General features: G+C 42.3%; 1 protein-coding gene across 4 annotated transcripts in view; it reads right to left on the minus strand.

The window, feature by feature from the left end:
• Positions 1–1,406: 1,406 nt before the first annotated feature.
• luzp1 (leucine zipper protein 1) overlaps positions 1,407–22,458 on the minus strand; it is a 53,102-nt gene continuing 32,050 nt past the window's right edge. For all 4 annotated transcript variants that reach the window (XM_080871865.1, XM_080871866.1, XM_080871868.1 and 1 more), the window contains 6 exons: positions 17,069–17,421; positions 14,725–16,951; positions 13,386–13,969; positions 13,182–13,301; positions 7,822–8,091; positions 1,407–7,183 (listed from right to left, as the gene is read on the minus strand). In XM_080871865.1, coding sequence (XP_080727991.1) covers positions 7,858–8,091; positions 13,182–13,301; positions 13,386–13,969; positions 14,725–16,951; positions 17,069–17,200 — 3,297 coding nt within the window. In that variant the 5' untranslated portion in view covers positions 17,201–17,421 and the 3' untranslated portion in view covers positions 1,407–7,183; positions 7,822–7,857. The remainder of the gene's footprint in view (positions 7,184–7,821; positions 8,092–13,181; positions 13,302–13,385; positions 13,970–14,724; positions 16,952–17,068; positions 17,422–22,458) is intronic.

Genomic DNA, 22,458 nt, shown 5'->3' on the forward strand with positions numbered 1-22,458 from the left:
TCCATGTAAACTGTAACCTCAGTTTTTTATTGTTAGCTGACAGGAATAGTAACCAGTGTGGTCCTCTGCATGCCCTTGTTGTAACGAGTGTCTGTAGAGTTACTGTTGCTTTCCCATCAGCTCAAAGATGTTTAACAACCCTCCTGTGTCATGTGATGCTACCATGTCAGCTGATGTTTGCATTAATAAGCAACTAAACCCAATGATGTGGCTGATGGAACGATTGAACCTTAAAGCAATATTACATAATCACCATCTATACAAATTTATGGGATGTCAAACATAAGGCCAGGGGGCCAGAAATGGCCCCGCACACTCGATGGCTTTGGAAAATGTGAAGGAGGGCATAAATTTGGAACTTAACTGCACTTTCATAAACTTTCACAGCTTTTCCTCCTGATTAAAGGGATGCCCCATACACATTCATACTACACCAATGAGCATAATGAATAAATAAGCAATTATAAGAGAGAAAAACTCCAGTTTTCACTATCTACTATAAAAGTGTATTTTTTATTGAATTATATTATTATTATTATATATATATTATATTAATTCTTTAATACAGCAGCATATCATTGTCAGGTAGAAAAACTGAGATGATTGTTGAAATCACTTTTTTTTTTCCTTTTGCTAACATATATTCTTATGCAGGGATTAAATGTGTAGTCACACTTCTTTACATTGACAGAAATGGGAATTTCATTCATCTGAAGTGGGCTGTATGTATCCTGTGATGTAAAAGGAGTTTGATATCCCTGGTCTATGGTACATTATATGAGACATCTTTAGTTCAGTCCTGCACCTGAAAGCCTGGCAGCTCGACTGAACGTGTTGAGGCTTGTACTCTGGAGGTGCAAAAAACTGGCACCATGCAGCTCAAGCTGGAAAAGGAATAGGAATTACAACTCCTCTGGGATTCAGCCAGTGTTACCCATGATTTCCAAAATAACTGAGACTTGGTCTTTTTATGGTAATCATCATAAAAAGAGTGACTTACTGAGTAAGACGGGGCTATTTCAAAGCAACCTACAGCTGCAGGAAAAGAAATGCTGGCTTTCACAAAGCAAGGCGTAGCTGTTTAAGAGAAAGATGTGTGTGCTGACTTTGCATTCCACAGCAGCCTGCGGTTTCCCCCCCCCTTTGTACCTGACCAATTTTGCCTCATTTGTCTCCCTGCTCATTTTGCATACCATCAGGTGCGGTTCTCTCCACTCCGTTTAAACCAGGATTCTCTCTTGCACACGCACACACACACACACACACACACACACAAGCGCACCACGCACGCACAAAATGGGTGTACCGCTATGAAATCAAAACTTGCTGAGCTTGTTGGACAAAGAACATAAAACGAGATTAACATACACGTTTGCATTTTTACACAGGTTCCAACACGGAGACGCTTTACAAACAGGTCGGTTTTTATTTTTATTGGAATACATATGGTCTGCTGTACAGCTTCAAGAGACCTACATGCAGAGTGCGCCAGCCACAGAAAGGTTAAAACATGCACAATGTATTAAGTTTAAATTGAAAAGAAAAAAAAAAAAAGCCTCCCCACACAGTACGCCTGGCATTGCTGACACAGAGAAGCAGTAATCAATCATAAAACAATTTTGATCTGATTTTAATTACATATACGTCTGTGTTTGACACCTCTGTCTGTCAGTCTCCTTGTTCTGCACACACATTTATATACACTCATCTATTAATAAAACCCAAATAAACAAACAAATAAACGCCTCATTTGTACAGTTCAGAAATTCTTAGATGTGGATGAATCAGCGTTAAGAGAGAGAGAGAACATCCAGTTAAACAAAAATGTATTATTTTAATTTGTTATCCGATTGTTCCTGTTAAGATTGTGTGTTTTCAATATATACACATGTCTGGGGACCTGCACCCTTCTTTCTTTGGCAGCACTTTCAAACATACAGCACAGAAGATGTACAAACCCTGAATTTATGAGCGAGAGGCTGGAGCAGTGAATGGTCCCCGATTTAAAAAGAAAACACGAAACCAAAAAAGAGAAAAGGGGTCGACACGTGTTGAACCGCTCAACATTGGAGACCTGCTCAGCTCTGATAAAACGCACGTGACTCTCACTCTTCAAAGACCATCGCTCGACGCTGGCTTCTCTCTTTCTCTTTTTCCTCATCCACGGTGCGTCATCATGTCTCCAAGTTGTGAGAAACGTCTTGCATTAAAACTACCAAGCACAAAATACATGAAGAAGAACTCTCCAGGAGTGTGACAAAGAAAAAGGAGATACATTACCTCGAAAAACAAAAAAGTCTTTAAGTCAAGATGGACAAATACTTTATATATTTCAGTAATAAGGCCCACTTTACAAAATTAGTTTTTCCTTAAATAAAATCTATCCAATATAGATTCCAAAATAAGACATCTTTTGTTTAACAAAGAGAAAAAAAATACATAAGAAGAGAGATGACAGAGAAAAGACAAACCTCACTTATATTTCCCCTTTATTTCAGAACCTTAAGAGACACCGTGTCCTCCTGGGGAAACTTTTGCACCATCTCTGTAAACTGTAAATACTGTGGAATGATTTTGGCACATTGTTAAAAGGCTGAGACGCAAACATGATTTTTCACTGAGTGCATGCCAATTTCCTTTACCTGCTGAGATGATTCTTGAAAAGAAACAGATAATAAACCCTACATAACCAGCTGTGGTACATTCAGCAAACAGCTACAGACAATTTTGGGGGCACAGAAGAGAAAACGTTTTAACAATGGGGGACTTGAAGGGGGCATTAGTTGTTTAAGTGCTGGTTAAGTGCAGATTACAGCCTGTGACACCCCAATGACACCATAACCCTGGCTTCACAATGGAGGCATTTGAGGACAAGGGCCTGCTAACATTCCTCCAATCTCCACTAAGTACATTCTAGTCTACTTTTATAAAAGGAAAAACAAAATAACGGATGTTTATAGATATACCAACACATCTTCAGAGGATTTCTCTTAACTCTTTAGCTGGTATCCTAGCAGGAAAGCAGAAGCAGCCTCTTTTTGTTTTTAAACAGCAGCTATTACACCATTGCTGTAATTCAGTCCACATTCAACCATCAATCACAAATCAGAGGAGACATCAGGAAAAGAAAACAGCCCCGGAATCCTTAAAACCTGTGAAATTATCACTGCAGCTCCCCCAAAAACCAATTACTACATTCCACCATATTAACACTGCACCAACTTTCACCGAAGCATTGAGTAAGACCTGTCGCCTGTGAGCAGTTGCATTTTGCACAATCACATAAGCGCACACAGATGCCACGGGTGGTCTTCATGCTGGGACAGTCCAGCTGAGTCTCACTGGATGGAGTGGATGTTCGATCAGGTTTAGCAGTAGCGTTTGGGAACATTGGGGCCTTAGAAGGAAGAAAGGTGGATCGCATAGTTTCAACTTTGGCCTTTACCCAGCCCGGCTTGCTTTGAACCCGACCTTGAGGAGGAGAAACCTGCCACGCATCGTAAAACCTACAGTTTCTGACAGCTGGAACACCCCCACCCCGAACTCAAACACTCTTTAGGGAAAGAAAGGACGAGAAAGATTCAAAAGAAACAACTCACAGATGGAGAAATGCTTCACAGTGGTGCTGCTTAGGGATCGGTGGTGGAGCATCACGTTGGATTGGAGGGAAACAGTAACAAGAACTTTATGGCCCATGAGGCAGGATAATGGGCTGTGGCTCAGGCGCTTGCATCACCATCCTGACCCACAAACGCCCTCCAGCCAACTCAGGGCTCTGCAGACGCCACTTGAGCTTTAAATGAGAACCCTCGCTGACATATCAACAACAGCAACAAACGCACTAAGAGAAGAGCACGTGTATATGTGGGAGAAACTGAAACTCGATACCCCCCCCTGGATGTTTTAATTATCATCATGTGCACGTCACTGCCAAGCTGGCCATTTTTGACGCTCCTGTATTTAGAAGCCCTGAAATCAAGATGTAGAGACAGGATTAGACCCAAACCTGACCTTTCACCTTTCAGCTACTCAGGGAACTGCCCATCATTTTCTGGTGACAGGCCTCTGGCCTTCAATAAAACGAGCCTCTGCACCAGTAGCATACATCACTGCTGTTTAGGGCAAAGGTTTTCCTTTTAGGAAGTGAGAATCTAAGGAAAATACAGAGAAACAGAGGGAGGAGGAAGGGACACTTGATTTTTAGCAAAATCCTAAAAGGAAAGTTAAAATTGGCCGAAAAGATGAGAGACTGGGGACGAGAGGGCATTCTCTCTTGGTAAATGAGAAGTAGAAGAATAACAGAGGGAGCACAGGAGGACTACATGATCATCATGTCTTGGCTTGTGCACTGAGAGCTCTAAACAGTGCGTCTGGTCCGTTTTTGCGCCATCATAAAGCCGGCGGAGGCAGCTAGTCACAAAGCAAGCCTTTCAGAGGCGGAGCTGCACCCTGTGACTCTGACAGTCAAATCCACACAGCGGCGTGACTCGTGTCCTTTAACAGTTTCAGGGAGGATTTCCCCTAAAAATAATTTTACAATGTCAACCAAAACTATTCTCAAATAAAAGAAAAATGCAATTAAATGCAAACGGAACAAATCAAAACCTTACATGTTTGTATTGCATGTTATTTATGTTTACTGCAAGTGTAAGGAAATTGTGCGATGGTCTGAATTTGTTGGGACAGTTTACCTCTTATACCGCATCTCAAGGCACAGACGAACATGCTGTAGATATTACTGCAAGAAGGTAAACATAATGGAAAGACAGACTGGTGAAAATGTGCACTCCTAAAGGTAAACTTTTAGTTTTAACCTAGCAAACTTCTCACTTACACAGTCATCACCTCTTTTTGTACACGATGACGGCTGAAATGGTTACAGATATTGCAGTGGGGGTGGGGGGGACAGTTTAATTGCATATAATCTCCTGCTTGCATAAACTGTAAAGTGACAAAGTGGCAACAGACAGAGGTCCTGCCATTAGGCAGATCTTTTCACAATAAAAGAACCTGCACATATGTGGAGACTAATAAATATTACAGCTTGATGGTGGCTGGTAGAATACAGGAGACCAAAAAAAAAAAAAAAAACAAACAAAAAAAATAAGTGAACCAGATCATCCCCAGCAGGGTCCGACAACACAGCATTAAAATCCACAACAGCAGAGGAGCCAGATGGAGAGCAGGCTTTTAAAAAGTCCCAAGTTCTTTCACAGATCCAGAACTTGGTCCAGAGTTGTCACAGTTATGGTTCTGTTTTTCTCTCTTTCCCCCCCCTCGTCTACAGTTTAACAGATGCGAGAGACAAAGAATGCAGTCGTGTTGGATCGGAGCATTAAGCCATCGAGCAATTGGTCATTCTCAGCTGCATTCCTCCTGAGCAACATTCATAAATTTTGTTCTAGGATTAAAAGTTTACATAGCCTGTCGTTCTGCAGTCAATCTTCTGCAACGGTCTCAAGATCCTGCCGGTGCCTGTTGATAGACTTTATGGAGAAACTTGAATACGTCAGCAGGGTTTCTGATGACCTCAGCAAAAAACCAAACAAAAAAAACACCTCATTTTATTACTGGCCGGTGGCTAAATTGAATTCTACTGCACAGTCTCCGCCGTAGTGGCCCCTGGCAATGAGTGATTGCTCCAACATACCAACCCACCAGGTGTTGTTTATCGTCGTAACAAAATAATACACCTCTATAGAAATAAGAAAGAGAGACACTAGCACGATTCGCACGGCGAACCAAGTCACGTACAAGCAGGACTGTCACTTCCTGGTTAGAAGTCCAACGCCCTTGGGTCGTTCCTATGACTGGTGTGTACACATTACTTATGGCATCACTAAAAAATGTCCCACCCTGCCAGGCCATGGTTGCTGGTAATCGAAAGTCCAAAGTTCAGTTCAAACAGAAACTCCATTTTTGCTATGGCTCTTTCAAAACACATGGATGAGGACAGTTGCAACAGCTGTAAAATACTGAACCATGGAAACTGTGTCATGGTTTGAGGTTATAAACAATGCCACCCCCCATCCTCTTGTTTTTTATTTATTTTTTCTTCTTGCATGTGCATTCCATTTCATTGCGTGCAGTCCACTTTCTTTTTTCAAATGACACGGTTGAGAAGAAAGCGAAAGGATGATGCAGAACAGGAAGCGAATTACAAAAGAATCAAAATAACAGAAAAACATAAACAAGGTCCTGGCCTGTGAAGACAAAAGAAAAAAGAAAAATGTGTCTGTGTGTACGTCTGTATTTGTATTTGTGTGTGTGTGTGTGCGTGCACCTAAAAATCCAGCCAACCGGCAACCCTTTAAGCATGCTGAGTCACAATCTTTCAAGTGTTCTTCATTTATTACTTAGAAACATGCAAATCTTCATTCAGCATCTAAGACCTCAAATTAAATCCAGTTTGAGGTTACCGCGTGCTGGAAAGTCGGGATATGGGCTGAAATTAAACCGAACGTTAAAAATGTGGATGTGTTTGCTTCTTGTTTTGTGGATACGTTTGCATGGCTTGTGTTTGGTGAAGGGGGGACGGGATGGGATTGGATGAAGGTTTTCAGAAGGAAAAACGAGTCTGAAACAAAACCGAGGGGAATTCGCTTCCTGTTTTTGGTCACATTTAAAGTAGCGATCGTTTGGTTTTATAGAGAATCCTACGGGAAAATCCAGCCCTGTGAGAGAGAAAGATGCGCTGCTGTTGACTGAGGATTGGGTTCGTCTTTTCAGTGATGAAGAAAAGTTGAAGTTCTGAAGCACAAGTGACATTTCCAGCTACTCTGAGGTTACTGTAACAAACTCTCATGAGTCTATTTTCCTCCAACTCTGGCGCACAGGAACATCTCCAGCCCTGCGCAGCGTGCCAGCCTCTCCCTTGTCAAGTTTCAGGATTACACTATAATACATCCAACAGAAGAAGCAGAAGATAATACACTGGCCGGTGAGGAAACCTCCAAAAACACTGTACAGGCGCTGACCTTCCATGCACGGCTTTTTCTGGAACAGTTTTGAATAGGAAGAAGCGTCCATGTCTCAGCGTACACTCATCATCAGGTCGGTGGTTTGTTGTTCAGTGTGGCTGCAAAACTGTTGTCTGCTGGAGGTGGTGGTGATCTATGTAGCCGTCATTTGATGGGAAACTAGCGCTTGGCCCTTATTTTGCAGTTGAGAGCTTAATGGAGTGCTGTTATGGGAGGGGAAAAAATGAATAGAAAAGAGACACATTTAATCCTTCATTTTTAAAAAATGTTATCGTAACTATTCATCTTTGTTAGAAACATGACTGGTCTGTAATTTCCTTATAATTTCGTGGAAAGTTTGCCAGAAAGAACAAGATAATTTGCAAGCAATTATTGGGGAAAAATATTGAGACCGAGCTCATTGGTACACTTCCAATTTAAATCACAATTTTTAATTTCCAGTCTTTTAGTGTTTTACGGCAAATCAGCTGTACATGTAAAATGTGAATATCATTAGTATGATGGAGGAATGAGGTCTCCAATCCTAAATGAAGTTACTGTATGCTTATCCGGGTTCAAAGTGAGCTTTTCTCTCATTTTCCATAATTTATCCCTAATTATGCTGGTCTTTCCAGAGGAAGTCACCAAAAAAAGCATATTTAAACTTGAGAATTTTGCTGCAGCACAGTTTGTAAACTGCCTTGTGCAAAGATTTCATCACTGTCGCTATGACGATAATATATAAATAGAAGGAGAAAGCCCCTTTATAGATGAGACGCTGTTCCAAAAGGGGTAATTAATAATTGTATATTTTAATTAACTATCAGGAGTTAAAAGAAAAGAAAATCCAGCCACCTCCTACCTGCCCCACTTGCTTCAATCCTGCTCCTCACTTGGTCTAATGTTGCTCTGACTGACGCTGGCTCCACGGTCTGCCTCCTGCTCCGCTCCTCCCCTCAGCTCTGGCTCCTAAGCCTTGCCCCCGACTGGACCAGGGCTCCCCTCCTCTAGAGGCTCCAGGTGTCCTGCTTATCCGATCGTAAGAGGTCCCCAGATCACTACTGGGTATCTGTCGTCTCCAAGAGGCTGGGCTGTGACTCGGGTTTGGACTGGGGTCCAAGTTATCAGAAGCCTGGAAGAAAGAAATTACATTTAAAAACTGGCTGTTGTATTAACTGGCATCCGAAATAAGCGCTTTTCCAAGTTTAAGAGGAATAATTTGGATTTCTTTGCTGAAATTTAATGCCAAACTCTGGAGTTTGTCTATAGGAGCTCTGGGCATTTTGTGGGGCCTTGCTCGGACCTTTGTCTTATGCGGGCATTGACTACATGCCGTTAATGTTAACTGGTGTGCGACAAGTAAAGTCTGCCATGTGGATTTCTGCCAGGGGAAAAATCCCCAACCAAAAACCCCAAACATACCCCAAGCTGAGAGATTTATAATTTGGCGGGCTCACTAGAAAACAAACCCCAAGTTTCTAGTTTGTGGTGGATACAATGGCACGTCCTCTCTCATAACCTCAGTAACCCTTCTCTAAGAAAGCGAGAGTTGGATGACGATGCAGTTCTTAAAGCACACAGAAACAGCACCCCACTCCTGTAATTTCAGTTTTTAAAAAAGCACCATAATTAGTGACATTTGGTGGGCTGGAGTTGGCTTCTGGTGCAGTTTTAGAAAGCATTCTTGCTAATTGGCTTTAATGGAGCCCTGCTGGTCTGCCTTTCACAGTCTCCTGGGGGAGACAGGAAATCAGTCACCAGTGAAGGCTGCCAAAGTGGGTGTGCTCAGTGTGGTCACTTCCTGCTTCAGTCACTGTGGGAGGAAACCGTCAAGTGGCATATTCTCCTTCTATGGTAAGTTAATGCTCCAAGACTGGGAGTTTTCACGAACTTTCCTCGAAATGGATGTAGAGTTCCTCCTACACCCAACGGGAGGTTTGTACCGTACAACACATGGCAGTGGAATTAAAATAATGCTTGGTTAAATAAAACCTGCAACAAAACCCCCCAAATACACACACATTGCACAAAAGTGCTGCTCTTTGACCAGCTTTTATATGTCAAATGAACAAGCCACATACTCTAAGATATTAAGAAAATTAGTTTGACTTTTGGGAAATAGTCTAAAGTTTCACATATCTATGAAAAATATGAAGCCAGACTAAAAAAAAAAAAGAAGGTTGAAACAGGTTTTTCTGGAGTCTTTGTCCACATCAAATTACACTTTTTGTACAGACTAAACCAGGAAATGTTGCAGTATTTTTGTGAGTTTTACGTTTTCAGGATTATTTATTTATTTCACCTTTTTCCACCCAGTAAATCCCTCGAGATTTAATCAAATTTTCAAGGGAGAACTGGCCAGGAATGTCCTTTTAACAAAGCCAGCATAGCTGTTTAACCTGCTTCAGCTTTTATCTGGGGCACTGACATGAGAATGGCTTCTCTCCGCGCTTCCAACTGAAGGAGCATCTTGGCCAAAATACTGAAATATGACTAAGTGTGTCTGAGGATGAATTTTGCTCTTTGATGAACTAATGGCCAACAGATTTGTGAAATAAATACAATAGTGCATTCGAGTTCTTCCAGATCAGCTTTTTCTGTTTGTGGTTTCTTGTTTGCTGATGACTTGTTTCACAAGAGGTGGAACTTCCGACAATCTCACTGGTAATGATTTTAAAAATCAGGAGGACAGTTAACAGTGGATCAACTCTTGACTCCACACTTTACTGCCAGTATAATATGTTCTGGTGCCTCGCTCCTTGGCCAAACGTAAATTCACAGCTCATTCGAGTGCAGGCTGAAGTTTCCTACTGCTACAATGGGATGGAAGTACTACAAAGACATTCTGCTCTTGCAGTCTAAGGTGTGGAGTGACTGCCACAGAAAACAAGCAACCCCTATTTAAATGCCGGCCTGTTAGGCAATTCAAATCAAGTGTGCTTGGAATGCAATGCAAGCGGCTGTGTATGTGTGAACGTGTGTTGTGGAGCTGTGGCACACACACAGCTTTCCTTGCTTTTTTTTTTTTTTTTTTTTTTTCTTCTCTTAATATTGGATGTTGTTGTGCAGCATGCAGGACCGACTGTCAAATGTGGAACACCACATAGATGAGAAACCATGAACAAAACTTTATTTTTCAAAAAACATCAAGACATACATCATTACTAAATTACTAAAATTCTAAGAACTAAGGTGTTCCCTCTATGCCCGAACTAAACTTAAAACAAGAACTTGTGTCCTAATTAGCAATTGACAAAGCTTAAATCTTCATAGAAACTTCTTTCTTATGAGCAAAGAGGGAGACGCAGACTGCGGAAAATGCACCGGCAGTCTCGGCACAAGTTCGCGGGCGGAGGGTGGACGAAGAGGGAGTACAAGGTTTTGAAGTGGTGGCTGATGACTTTTACGCTGAAAATTATTACAGCATCAGAAAAAGACTCCTCACCCCTCGTTTCTTTCCATCCATTCAACGGCTGCTGATTGCTCGCCACATCAAAATGGACGACGTCAAAGTCTGCACGGTGGTGGAAACTCTCTTGCACTAACTAAAATTGGTAAAGAACTTTTTCTTTTTCTTTTTTTTTTTTTGCCTGTCCCGTTTGGCTCTTTTGCCATCAGAATTGTTGTCTAAAGGCAAAGAAAGATGCCCAACAGATTTACTTTACCAAATTGACCATCCCAGCCTTGCCGTAATGGTCCATTTGATTCACCTTTTATTGTTTATTTTATTTTCACTTACTGAATACGGGACAGACTTGACTACGGGACAGACTTGACTCAGCTTTCCTTGCTAGCATGCTTATTGTTAGCAGCAATGCTAACCATCAAGCCATCTGCTCATACTTGTAGTACAAAGGGTAACTGATGCCACTGCACAAATTTGAACATCGTAGAAGCTCTAAAAGGATAAAAGATTGAATGAGTCTCGATAAATGCCATCACTACAAGCCAAAGCAGTTGATAGTTTAGTCACGCTGCTAAAGTGTTGGTTCAGATAAACTAGATATGACCATGACCTTTCACTGGAGGAAAAGATGTCTGTCTGTCTCTATTATAAATAACCTCTAGATAATTTATACATGAGGTTCAAAAGTGAAAGCTAATCAATAAGCTATCAGTCTGCCCAGGGTGCTGAGGGTACTTATAGGAATTGGGAGTGTTTTCTCCTCCTTAATGCCTATCGACCAATATGTCCTCACTGGTCCACAGAAAGCTGATTTTCAGTCTGCTCTCCTTCCATCACCAGGGCATGAAAGATAGTCACAACAATCTGATGTTTAAATCTCTAGAAGAAAAACTAGATTTTTTTAAATGTTCTTCATTCATCATTTTAAGGTTCAAAGACAATTTTACAAGGAGCAAACATGTCAAACAAAAACAAACTTTGATGAATCAAGAGGAACACAGATGCCCACCCAGCTGAATAACAACTGATGGGGTGTCAGTTAATGATGTTGAGAGCGGCTCCGTCTGCAACCTTGTAATAACACAACCCTCTTTTATCAACCCCTGACACTGCAAACACAGACTAATCCCAACCTTCCACTGTCCTAAGTACAGCTGTATTTATCCAAGCCTCTTGGGAACGGACGCAGTTCAGACCGCTGAAATATTCTACAAATCCAAACCAAAGATGATCGGCTTTGCTCCAAGACACGCTTCAAAGCCCAGTTTTGTTTTTGAAGAAACTTATTTTTTATTGCACTGGGGTAATTTCTGCACATAATTGCTATCCAAATCGAGTGACCAGTTCATGCATGAAATGTCATGATGAACAAGGTTCTACCGCACAGTGGATTTGGGAAATTCCTACAATAAAATTAAAAAGTGCACGAGTGACAAAAAAATGAACAGGGGGACGGTGGTTTAACAGTTCACAGCCGATCTTAAACAACGAAGACAGGACTTGTTCGATGGTTCCGGGTTCCCGGACCACAAAGCATCAGTGATGTGGGACAGGAGGCTTATCTCAAGTAGTTGTGGTTGTGAAATTGCAGAGCTAAGGTCGAGGCCGAGTGGCACTGAGTGGGCACTGCATAATGGGAGCATTAAAAAAAAACAAAAACTCAAGGTTATTTTGTTAATGCCAGGGTTTTATGATAAAGAAAAAGAGCAAGGCCCTTCACACTTTTTCTACCAGTCTGCTAAATATCAGTGATGAAAGGGGGCATTTGGGGGTTGGGGCTCAGTGTTGGGTAGATTTCATTAAGCCCATTGATGATAATGACTAGGGAGGAGTCCTGCAGGCAATTATAGCTCCAAGGCCATGTTAGCTGTACTGAAAGACCCAAAACCCCAGATTTCCCCTGACACGTTACTGAACATGCATGACAGCGATCCATGACGATGTATTTATAAATCGCAGCATCACTACATACAAAATACATGTGAAATATTCACACTCCATTTTTTATGATCTCACATACATGATATCACAATATAATCACAATGGCCCACATAGCCTCACATATTACATTGTGCTAACAGTGGAAAAGTCTGCCACACCTAAATTGAAATTTTTTAAATTAAGCTCTTATAAACAGTGACAACATACTATGTACAAAACAAAGTCATAAAATAAAGTCGCAGACCTTAACAGACACCTTTGCTTATTACATGGTGTCTTCCAGAATAGCAAACTGAGTCTCTCACTGATGTGGTAGAACATTCACATAGGAGAAAGCTATTTTCTTCTCCTTGAGGTTTTTCTAACCTACTTTTCCCCCTGTTGAGGTCTTTTTCATTTCCATCCTTACTACTTTCTGTCCCACCCTTTTCTCTTTGTGCTTACTGGGGCAGCAGGAGTGGGGCCTGCAGAACTGCTGTGCTAAGCTTGAAGTCACGGAGCCTGGCGTCAGGGAAAAATACCAGCTGAGCTCTAATGCAAAGTGGACACACCAGGAGCTAAGGCCTGCAGCTGCACTTTGTGTGGAGTCTTTATCTTCATGCTAAAACTATTTGCAGAGAACAATACTCTAAGCGCAATACCAACTTTATTAATTGAGTATCACCAATTCATTTTTTTAAATTTACAAATGCTTGAGAAATGTACCAAGAAAACAGACTCAAGGAACATTAAGCATATTTCAAAGCAGAACAAAAATGAAAATAAAGTTGCATCCAATAGCCACGTGTTTTATATCATATCTGATAAAAACAAAAGCCTATAAAACTGAATCTACTACAGGAAAGTGTTAACAACCTGAAGTCAGTTTTCCTTACCGGTGGCTGCTGTGAATATGATCGGCTCCAGGACTGAGAGGTAACGGGTGCATGGGGTATGGCCCTTCCCAACCCTCCTGTTTCCATAGGGGGAGACTGAGAGATCTTACGCATGTACACCTGGGACAAAGAGAAAATTCCCTCTATTATTTTTTTCCTTTGTGTGTGAAATTACTTTGATATACACTTATTAACTTTCCCCACCTCAGCAGGGGACGGCTTGGCTCCCTTCTGTGCTGCAGCATTTCCGCCGCCTCCGTTTCCACTGTTTACAGAGTCCTCTGTGTCAAAGGTGGTTGCCCTGTAAGCCCTCCACGTTGTTGCAGTTTCGGTTTCATCTTCAGACCCGCCATCTGTCATTGCTCTCGTACTCCTTCCTCGACTTCCCTCGTCCACAGACATGGCGCTTTTGTTCCTCCAGGGGCTTCTCACGGTCACATTCTTCATATCTGGCAAACTGTCTTCGTGTGACGGTTGGCTTTGCCGTTGGCTTCTCCAGCTGGTGACGGTGGTCGTGCTGCTGCTGCTCTCAAATCCTGATTCTGTGTCGTTGAAGTCTGAGGAAGTGACGTCCGGGGACTGGAGGCTAAAGTTGCTGCGCTGGCAGCACAGGTGGCTGGTGGTGGTCTCCACCCTGGAAGAGTTGTGGAGTTTAGACCTTGATGATGAATCACTGTGGCTGTGTGGCCCACAGTCCTGGTCCTGGCATGGCCGCAAAGTGATCTCACTCTTGGGTATGGAGATCTCATATGGGACGGAAATACTGCCATGATGATCAGTGTTTGGGCCTGGCAATATATATAAAATGATACATTTATACAGATGCAACAAGTTGACAGTAAGTTGACATGTGCTTTAAAATATCAGTTTTTGGGGGGTGCAAAATTAATCTCGGTCCAACAGTTTGGCTCAGGACAAAAACAAATAACATCCTATCAGCTTAAGTTTGTGTTTAATGCTTGTTAGCAAATATTACCATGTCACTAGGCTCTCTTTTCTTTCCCCTCATCTGTAACCAGTCAAGGCAGGTGGCTGCCTATCCCTGAGCCACAAGGCTCAGGGGGTGGGGGGGATTGTTGGGATTTTCTGAGTTGAACTGAATAAAGATGATCATCTCAGGGAACACAATTTCATTCTGCAGAGAGACAGATGGTTCTGCCGCCAACATGACTAGGGGTTAATTACATTAAAACACCCAATCCTATAGAAGACAAAAGCACATTTACAGACTGCTACAAAAAAACCTTTACTGAGGTTTAATGTTGGGGAAGCAGATGCTGATGACTGATAGGTGTTCACCATGCACCACTTTCTGGACATATAATAATGGGGCTTGTAGCAGGTTTAATTACCCTAACAGCCTGTCCAAAAGGTGTGCTACAGTTTTGTGAGTGCTGCAAGTTGTGAGCACTAATTAGAAGGTTTCACGTGACAACAAATAAAAATGTTGTCTTTACTGTACTATTTAGAATTAGTATCTAGATCCTGTCCTGAAAAATGCAGTATAAGTTTAACTAGATCATTCTAAATTGTTGACACGTACCTATAACGATGTTACTGGTAGATGTGTGGCGTCCTTTAATAGGTGCAGGTTCACTGGACACACTGCTGCTGCGACTGCTGGTTCTGGAAGAGCTTGGATCATTTGGGTAGATGGTTATACTACTGGTGATTTTATTAGTAGTAGTCACTATTGGTTTGGTCGAGATCTTGGGTTTCCCATTTGTAGGCAAGGGTTCTGAAATCATTACTTCCTTTCTGTCAATTTCCACAATAGCAGGCTTGATCACAGCTCTTGACCTCAGTGCCTCTCTAGGACTGCATACTCGTTGGATTTCAATCCCTGCTGGAGTATGCATGGATCCCTGGTGACCTCCCTCAGCTCCCTGTGACCGGCTGTGCAGCTCCTCATCAAAAGAGCTCCTGGAGGAGGAACCCTCTGAATGAGAGTCCTGGACTTGAGGGTATCTAGAATACCTGGAGGTTACAGTCCTACTGCTTACAGCTGTGCTAGTTGCCTCAGCTGCTTCAGCTGTAGGGTCCAGCTCAGATGGCCTTGATCCAGTAGATTCTGTTTCTGAGGCAGAAGAATGACCCTCTGACCCGTGGTCATTGGGCAGCAAGGGATTGATGTGAGATTTGCAGGCTGTGTATGAGCCATTGGCTTTGGATATAGTAGAAATAGAAGAAGATACAGATTCCTGAATCTGGTCTGTTGATTCCTGCTCGGACACAGGCACCGTTTCCTTCTCTAGAGCAGAGATGCTGTTCATGGTACTGGAGGTACTGTCAGGCACGACATCAGAGCTGTTAGATTCACTGTCACTACCTACGTACAGTTTTGAGAACTTTTCTCTGCTCTTCTTGATGTCATCCGTATGCTTGTGAGCTGTCCTTAGTGGCTTCTGGTCATTAGCTGCTGGAGGGTATCGACTAAGGACGGACACCTTCTTGGTATCACTAGAAGTTGTATTCACAGAGCTGTATGTGGCTCCTCTTGGCTTTTCCTCAGCTCCTCGCACTGTATCTCGTATTCCATTATCAGATGAATTTGTGGTAGTTGTAGTTCTGGGTGTCCTTCTCTTTTGGGCAGGACTCAGGGCTCTTCTCACTGACTTGGGAGAACCCTTCTCAGAGTTGCTGAAATCTTTGTTCCAAGATTTATGCTGAGGAGATAAATCTCTGTTCCTATGTTTTGGGGAACTTGGCTCTGGGACAGTTGCTGCACTTCTATATTTAGGCTTTTCTTGTCTAAACCCTCCCTTCAGGATAGTCTCTTCATTTTCAACTTTGCCATTTTCAATGACCTTAGCAGTGCTGCTTCCATTGCCGTGTTTATCCAAGTTACCAATTCCATTTCCTCTGATTCCGCCTTTTCCACACAGTTGCATCCTGAGGTGTTCCACCTGCTCATTTAACTTTCGAACTCGGTCCCTTTCTATCTGGAACTTTTCGTGAAGCTCACCATTTTTTGACTCAGAGTTCTTCAAATCCTCTTCCACAATCTCCAACTGCTTAAGGCGGTTCTTCAGTCGTTCTACCTCCTGTGTCAACTCCTTTACTTTGTTGTCCTCCTGCGAGCCTTCAAGACCGCTGTTTTTCTCATTCTCAGACAGCTTTGAGTAGTCATGGCTCTTCTTCTGTCCAGCCAGCTTACTTGTTAAGAGTGCTGTGGATGTTAGCTCATCTTCAATTCTTGAGCTCATGAAATCTGCTCTGCCAGAATCCGTTGACATGCCAAAGCGATTCTTCTGGTGCGCCAGCTTTTCTTCCAATTTCAGAATGGTCTTCTCATCCTCTCTTTGTTTCTCTAGCAGCCTCTTACGCTCATTCACAAAGGTTTGGGTGAATCCCTTGAGCTTTTCAAGCTCCATAGCCAAGGCCTGCTCCGTTCTCTCCAGCTTTGTCTCAGACCCCTCCACCTCTTTCAAACGGGCTTTTAGTGTCTCCAACTCAGATGAGAGCTTCTTGGTTAAGTTCTTCTCCTCATTGAGGCTAAGGCAAAGCTGGCTGCAGTCAGACTTGCTTTTCCCAAAAGCTTCTTCCAGTTTCTCGAGTTCAGCCATCCGTCGCTGAAGACGTTCTATTTCTGCCTTTAGCTCTTTCGTAAGGTTTTCCTCCTCTTCCAGTTTCTCTCTTACTGTGCGGCAAAGATCCTCAGCTTTACGTACCTCCTCATCTTTCCCCTGGATCTTCAAGAGACGTTTTCTCAGGGCTTCCACATCACCAAGCAGGGACGAGTTACTTCCCTCTGCCTGGATAATCTTGTCCTGCAGAGGAGAGAGTACAACAGTTCTTTTCATGTACTGCGTTTCTTTTTCACTTCAGTCATTCTTTTGAGATGCACAAACACACACAACCCTCCACACACTGTCACAACAACTTACCTGTAGGTCAAGAAGCTCATCCTCAGACTTCTGTAGCTTGTTTGTTGCTTCTTCCAGTTCATCAAGTCTTCGGCCAAGACTCTGCAGCTTGTGCTTCAGGTGGCGATGGGTCATGTCTTTATGATCTGACATGGTTCCAGATTTCTTTCTATTGTATCGACCAAGTTTCTATGTTGTCCAGATTATCTGATGAAAATCTCTTGGGGAGTCCACATCTGTGCCGTTGTGCTACCAAGTTCTTTAGGCTGTCAAGGAAAAGCTCCTTTTTCTTGTTAGGCTGTTCTGATTCGTTTTGCCACCGTCTCTTTAAGACTTCAAAATTCCCTCAGTGGTTTTCAGCAGACAAATCTCATCTGTAGGAGGCACAGAGAGAACACTTAGTCATCTCTAATTTCACAATGACAACCATTTGTATTCTCAAAAGTAACACAGTAAGTACAGGAAGTAAGTCAGAGAACATAGAAATTAGCTCACTGAACCCTGTGCCACACGCACATGGAGACCATATAAGGACAGGCCACACACAAGTCATGTATTACACACACACACACACACACACACACACACACACACACACCCTAATTCACACTACAGGTCGATATAACAACTGTGCAACATAATGAGAAATTGTTTTTTTCTGAATAACCATAAAGTCAGCTGATCTTTTCATATTTGAAAAATTGTGTCAAAAATACACTTCCTTACTTTGATAATCAAACATAATCCATAACTATGCCTCCCTTCCCTTTTGCCACTAAACTACCATACAGTTCATCTTGCCCATAATTTAAAGGATGTGAGTGGATGACAAGGTTTTTAGTACATCTCCACATGCTCCCACACCCACACAAACAATGCTGAGTCCCTGCTCTTGATCCTACCGTATATCGATTCTTGCCTGCTTGCTTTTGCTGACAGTGGCATATCTCAATAACACCAGCGTCCTCCACTACATTACCGGTCTGTCTCAACACTACACCATTCATAGTCCATTCAGACAGTAACGATTAAAAAGAGAACACTATGACAAGGAGGTTTTGATTATCTCCAACATAAGTGCAGATTAGACAATTAAAAAATAATGTAATTCTTGCCAATAGGGATATTTACATCACTTTGCCTTTCTGTTGTTAGTACAAAGATGTAAAAATAGAGTGGGAGTCCTAACTGCAAGCTCAGCATGGCTCAGTGCGATGAGAACACAGAATATTAGCACATTACAGTCTGACTGTAGGCAGAGTCTTGGTTAATCTAACTGTCAACACACTTAAGTCAATCATGACTCAAGCAGTGAGTTCTCCTGCTTGTGCTTCTAGACCCTATTACGTCCCTTCCCCCCAATGATTCTGACCAGGGCAAAAAGAAAAAAGAAAATCGACCTAAGGGCAGGGCACAACATCATCATTTATTAATCCCCTGACAATCAGCAGTCTCTCTTCCTTACCCCACATTCAGCTCAGGCAGCCCGTCTGAAGCTACACACCACTACATAAAAAGACTACTGCAGTTTGCTTTTGAAGCAGATAACTTTTACTGCTGCAAAACATCAACCGGTGCAGTAAATTCAGCAAACATATTTCACCTCTTTGAACCACGTATGTGGATGGTATACAGTATGGTAAAACATGTCGTAGTGGTTTGCGCCAAGACAGAATAATATATTTTCTATAGTTTCAGATGGTGTAAAAAACCCAAACCGCTCAGCCCGCAGTTCATAAAATGTCTTGTTGAACATAAACTAAAGCAGTAAGCTTTGAAAGTCAGTATAGCAAAAATTACTTAATGACAAAGCACAATGTGGACTCAAAGGCTTTGGCTGTAGGGTTTTAATTATTTTTCACTTTCATGAGGTCTAGTGGTTTGGTAATCTTCTCTCTGGAGTGTAAGACACTGAGGAAATAAAGAACATGGGCTTAGTATGAAGGAAGACAAATGGAAGAATTTGGAGCGAAAACTGCTTGCCTAGCTGTCTATTTGAATGCCAAAACACCTTACTCTATAAGTCACTTTTGATGCACTGACATTACTCAGCTGTGGCTTGTTAAGTGAGCTGTAGACCAATTTATCTCTCTTGTCTAGAGCTAGTCGCTCTATTCCAAAGCTGTCCCGACTGATCCCCTTCCAGCAGAGTAAAATTACAGAGAAATTCCCATCGATCTATTAAAAACAGAGCAGACACTCTGACAAAAATATTTAGGTTCAAGACAACTCTGTAGACTTCAGCACAAAGCAGGAAAGATAAACCTAGCTAAAAACAAGAAGTCCAGTAAATGACACTCTGCGCCTCAGGCTCTAGACAGCAAAACTAGGTAGATATGACCAGTTTGGTGATCCTATGATCATGACCAACAATCCAACACATTTATTTTTTTTTAAAAAATAATTTTATCTTTAACTTTATCTTTAACATAATCCCAAATCCTGACTTAGTGTCCAAATCTGGTCCCGAAAAGCAGCTCCTGTCCTGCTTAATAAATGTGTTTTGTTAGATCCAGACACTCCTGTCTTGGCAGGCTGCCTAGCTCTCCTCTCATTCACTCTTTATTTCGTTGCCAGTTCTCTACCTCCCTCTCTCCCTCATGTCTCCCCTTCATCTCTCTCTAACACGCACACCAGCACGGCCAACAGAACGCTTTCAAGGGGTGGCAGTGCGTGCAAAGTGACTCTGGCAAGGGCCTGCTTCTGCCAAACCAATCAACATACATGATTCACTTATGGCAGGCCTGGGGCCTCATTATCCATGTTCAGGACAAGACAAGAGGGAAAGAAAAGGCTAGTGGGTGAAAGGCGGAGAGCAGAAACAAGATGAGGAAGAGAGGGGAAGCCAAAAATGAGCACTAAAGAAATTACTGTATGAATGAATGAAAAAGAAGAATCCAAGCAGTATTTAGTTAAAGACCATGCATTCCTTCTTTTGCAATCCAAGATCCAGATCAGATAAGCACTTTTAAAACTCCATTTATGTCTCTATATTCCTTTGTTTTTCCACAACTGGCTACTCATAAGTCAGTAGGATATTCTGTACAGCCAAGAACATGAAAACATGCTAAAGGGAGGATAAAGAGGGAAGGAAGTAGGGCAGGAGTGGGGCTGCTGAGGTATTCTGAACTCAGCTCCAAGTTTCATTCCCCTGTTCTGTGCTTTGTTTGACAATTATGGAAAACCTAGATGGGGGCAGGAGCTTTGAGGCAGTGAAACTGACCCATTTTATGTAGACACATTCCTAATGATGGACTAACCAGGGCACTGGCAGTCCCTCATGCTACCTTGTCTGCTCCTATCCGGGACACTGACAAGCTGTCCTTGGCCATTTCTTTCTTTTCGCAGAAGTGTATTCCTAAGTTGAACACGGTTTATAAATTACGGCCCAGCCACAGAGAGTATATTTAAAAGCCTGTCTGCTCAGATGATCAGGTCAATCGGAACAATTGGTAACCAGATATTTCAGTCATTGGTTTCTGAACACATTCCTCCCATTCATTTTCTTCTGCAATGGTTGCATTGTTCTGACTACATGATAAACCTGGGTAACTCCTGCAACTATCTGACCCAATTCTGATATAGGACTGTATATGAGGAGAGCGCTCAACCAGTCGCTATATGATGCCGGCCTCTTCCACTTCCCTGAAACGTGGACAGGATGTCCACTACTTGACCTTCATGCTCTATTTTGCTGTTGTTACAAAAATGAGGGCACGGAAACTGTTGATTGCAACACGAGTTCAGCGAGTACCGTAAACGCCATCTGAATAAGTCACTGAGGTTCTTTAGAAATAAAGGGAAGTCAGAGAGTTAGTGTTAAAACGGACAAGAATGAATGGAAGGTGGTTCCGGTGAAATGGGGATAGCTGTTGGGAAAGCAAGGAATAATAAACCAGGAACATGTGAAGGTAAAAACCCAAGGTCACAGTGTTACTGATACCAAGGCATGACTGAATTACCAATCAATTCAAGCAGGCAGTTACCTTCAGCCCTCAGGGTATATGGGATTCAAGTGAAACACCGTAAACATAGACCTACAAGCTGATCAATTCCCTTTCTTAATGCCAGCATGTTTTCTGACAGCTCTGAAGCTACACAGGACATTTTTTTCCCCATTCTGAAAACTGGTCAGGTTTTAACAAAGTAAACTGACAAAGAATTTGACCAGGAAGTGAAATGGTCAAGGCATTGTTATCAATACACATGAATTAACAACACACAATGCACGCACAACTGTAGCAGAGACCATTCTTTTTTAAAGCCAATACAGGCTTTAAACCTGTGCCTTCAATGGGCAAGAAACGTCATAACTGTAAGTTGCAGAATTAAATGTGCCAATTTCTGCAATCAAATGGCAAGAAGTTGAACAGCTTCTTCTATCTTAACAATTCAGCCACCTGCAGGGAATACAGCTTAAAAAAAAAAAAAAAAAAAAAAGCATAATTTTTATATTACACAAGGGGAACAAAGGGAAAAATTTGTCAATAGTAAAAATTATAGTAACTATTTATTTCCTCGCCTAGGTTCGCACCAGCGTATTAGTAACCCAGCAGCCCTAAGCTGCATCTGCATCTGATGATGATCAATTTCTGAGCAACAAGGAAGAGAAAATAAGAATCAGTCCAGTTCAACAGACGAATGAAGATGCAATGGGAGGGCCGAACAGTGACGTACGAGAGAAGAGGGTGAGAAAAAGAAGAGGTGAAAGCAGAGGGGCCTCCCAGGACTACTGTTGTTCTGAGGAGTCACAGAACAGCAGAAGGATACAGAAGTAAAGCTTTGTAGAGGAGGTCCACACACTCTGCCTGTGCTCACACACACACACGCACATGCACACACACACACACACGCACGCACACACTCCAAGGTTACAATCATACACCATATCATTAAGGCTTTAGCCACTCTCTTCCTGCCTGCCTGCTGCCTTCAGTACATTCTGTTCTCTCCATGAAAAAGAGAAGGAAGGAAAGAAAGAAAAAAAAAAAAATCACCTCTCTGTTGCACTTGACATTGGGTTGGAACTTATGGGCCTGAAGCTTCTCTGCCTCATACACGGTAGTTAAAGAAGGGCTCCAGTCCAATCAAAATGCCTCAACCACATCTTCATGTAGGGGGGTTGTTGCCAGTTTGAATATTTAAATGTGTGACATGTATCGTGTATTTTGTGTGTCCAGTGAGTGAGTGAAAGGACAACTGCAGTGGAAGGATGCTGGCGCAGGAGTGGAAGCCACAAGATGGTGGAGAGACCTGATGCTTGGCCTGCATTTTTCCGTTTTTCCAAGAAAGAGAAAACCGGCATCCCATAATGTTTGGTTTCCTGTGCTGTCATGTTGCTTTTTCTCCATTTCTTTCACCCTTTCAGTGTTGCACCACTTCTGGAAAAATGGTAAAGAAGTGAAAGGCAG

The sequence above is a fragment of the Rhamphochromis sp. 'chilingali' genome, assembly GCF_963969265.1.
Source record: "Rhamphochromis sp. 'chilingali' genome assembly, chromosome: 21".
Lineage (NCBI taxonomy): Eukaryota > Metazoa > Chordata > Actinopteri > Cichliformes > Cichlidae > Rhamphochromis > Rhamphochromis sp. 'chilingali'.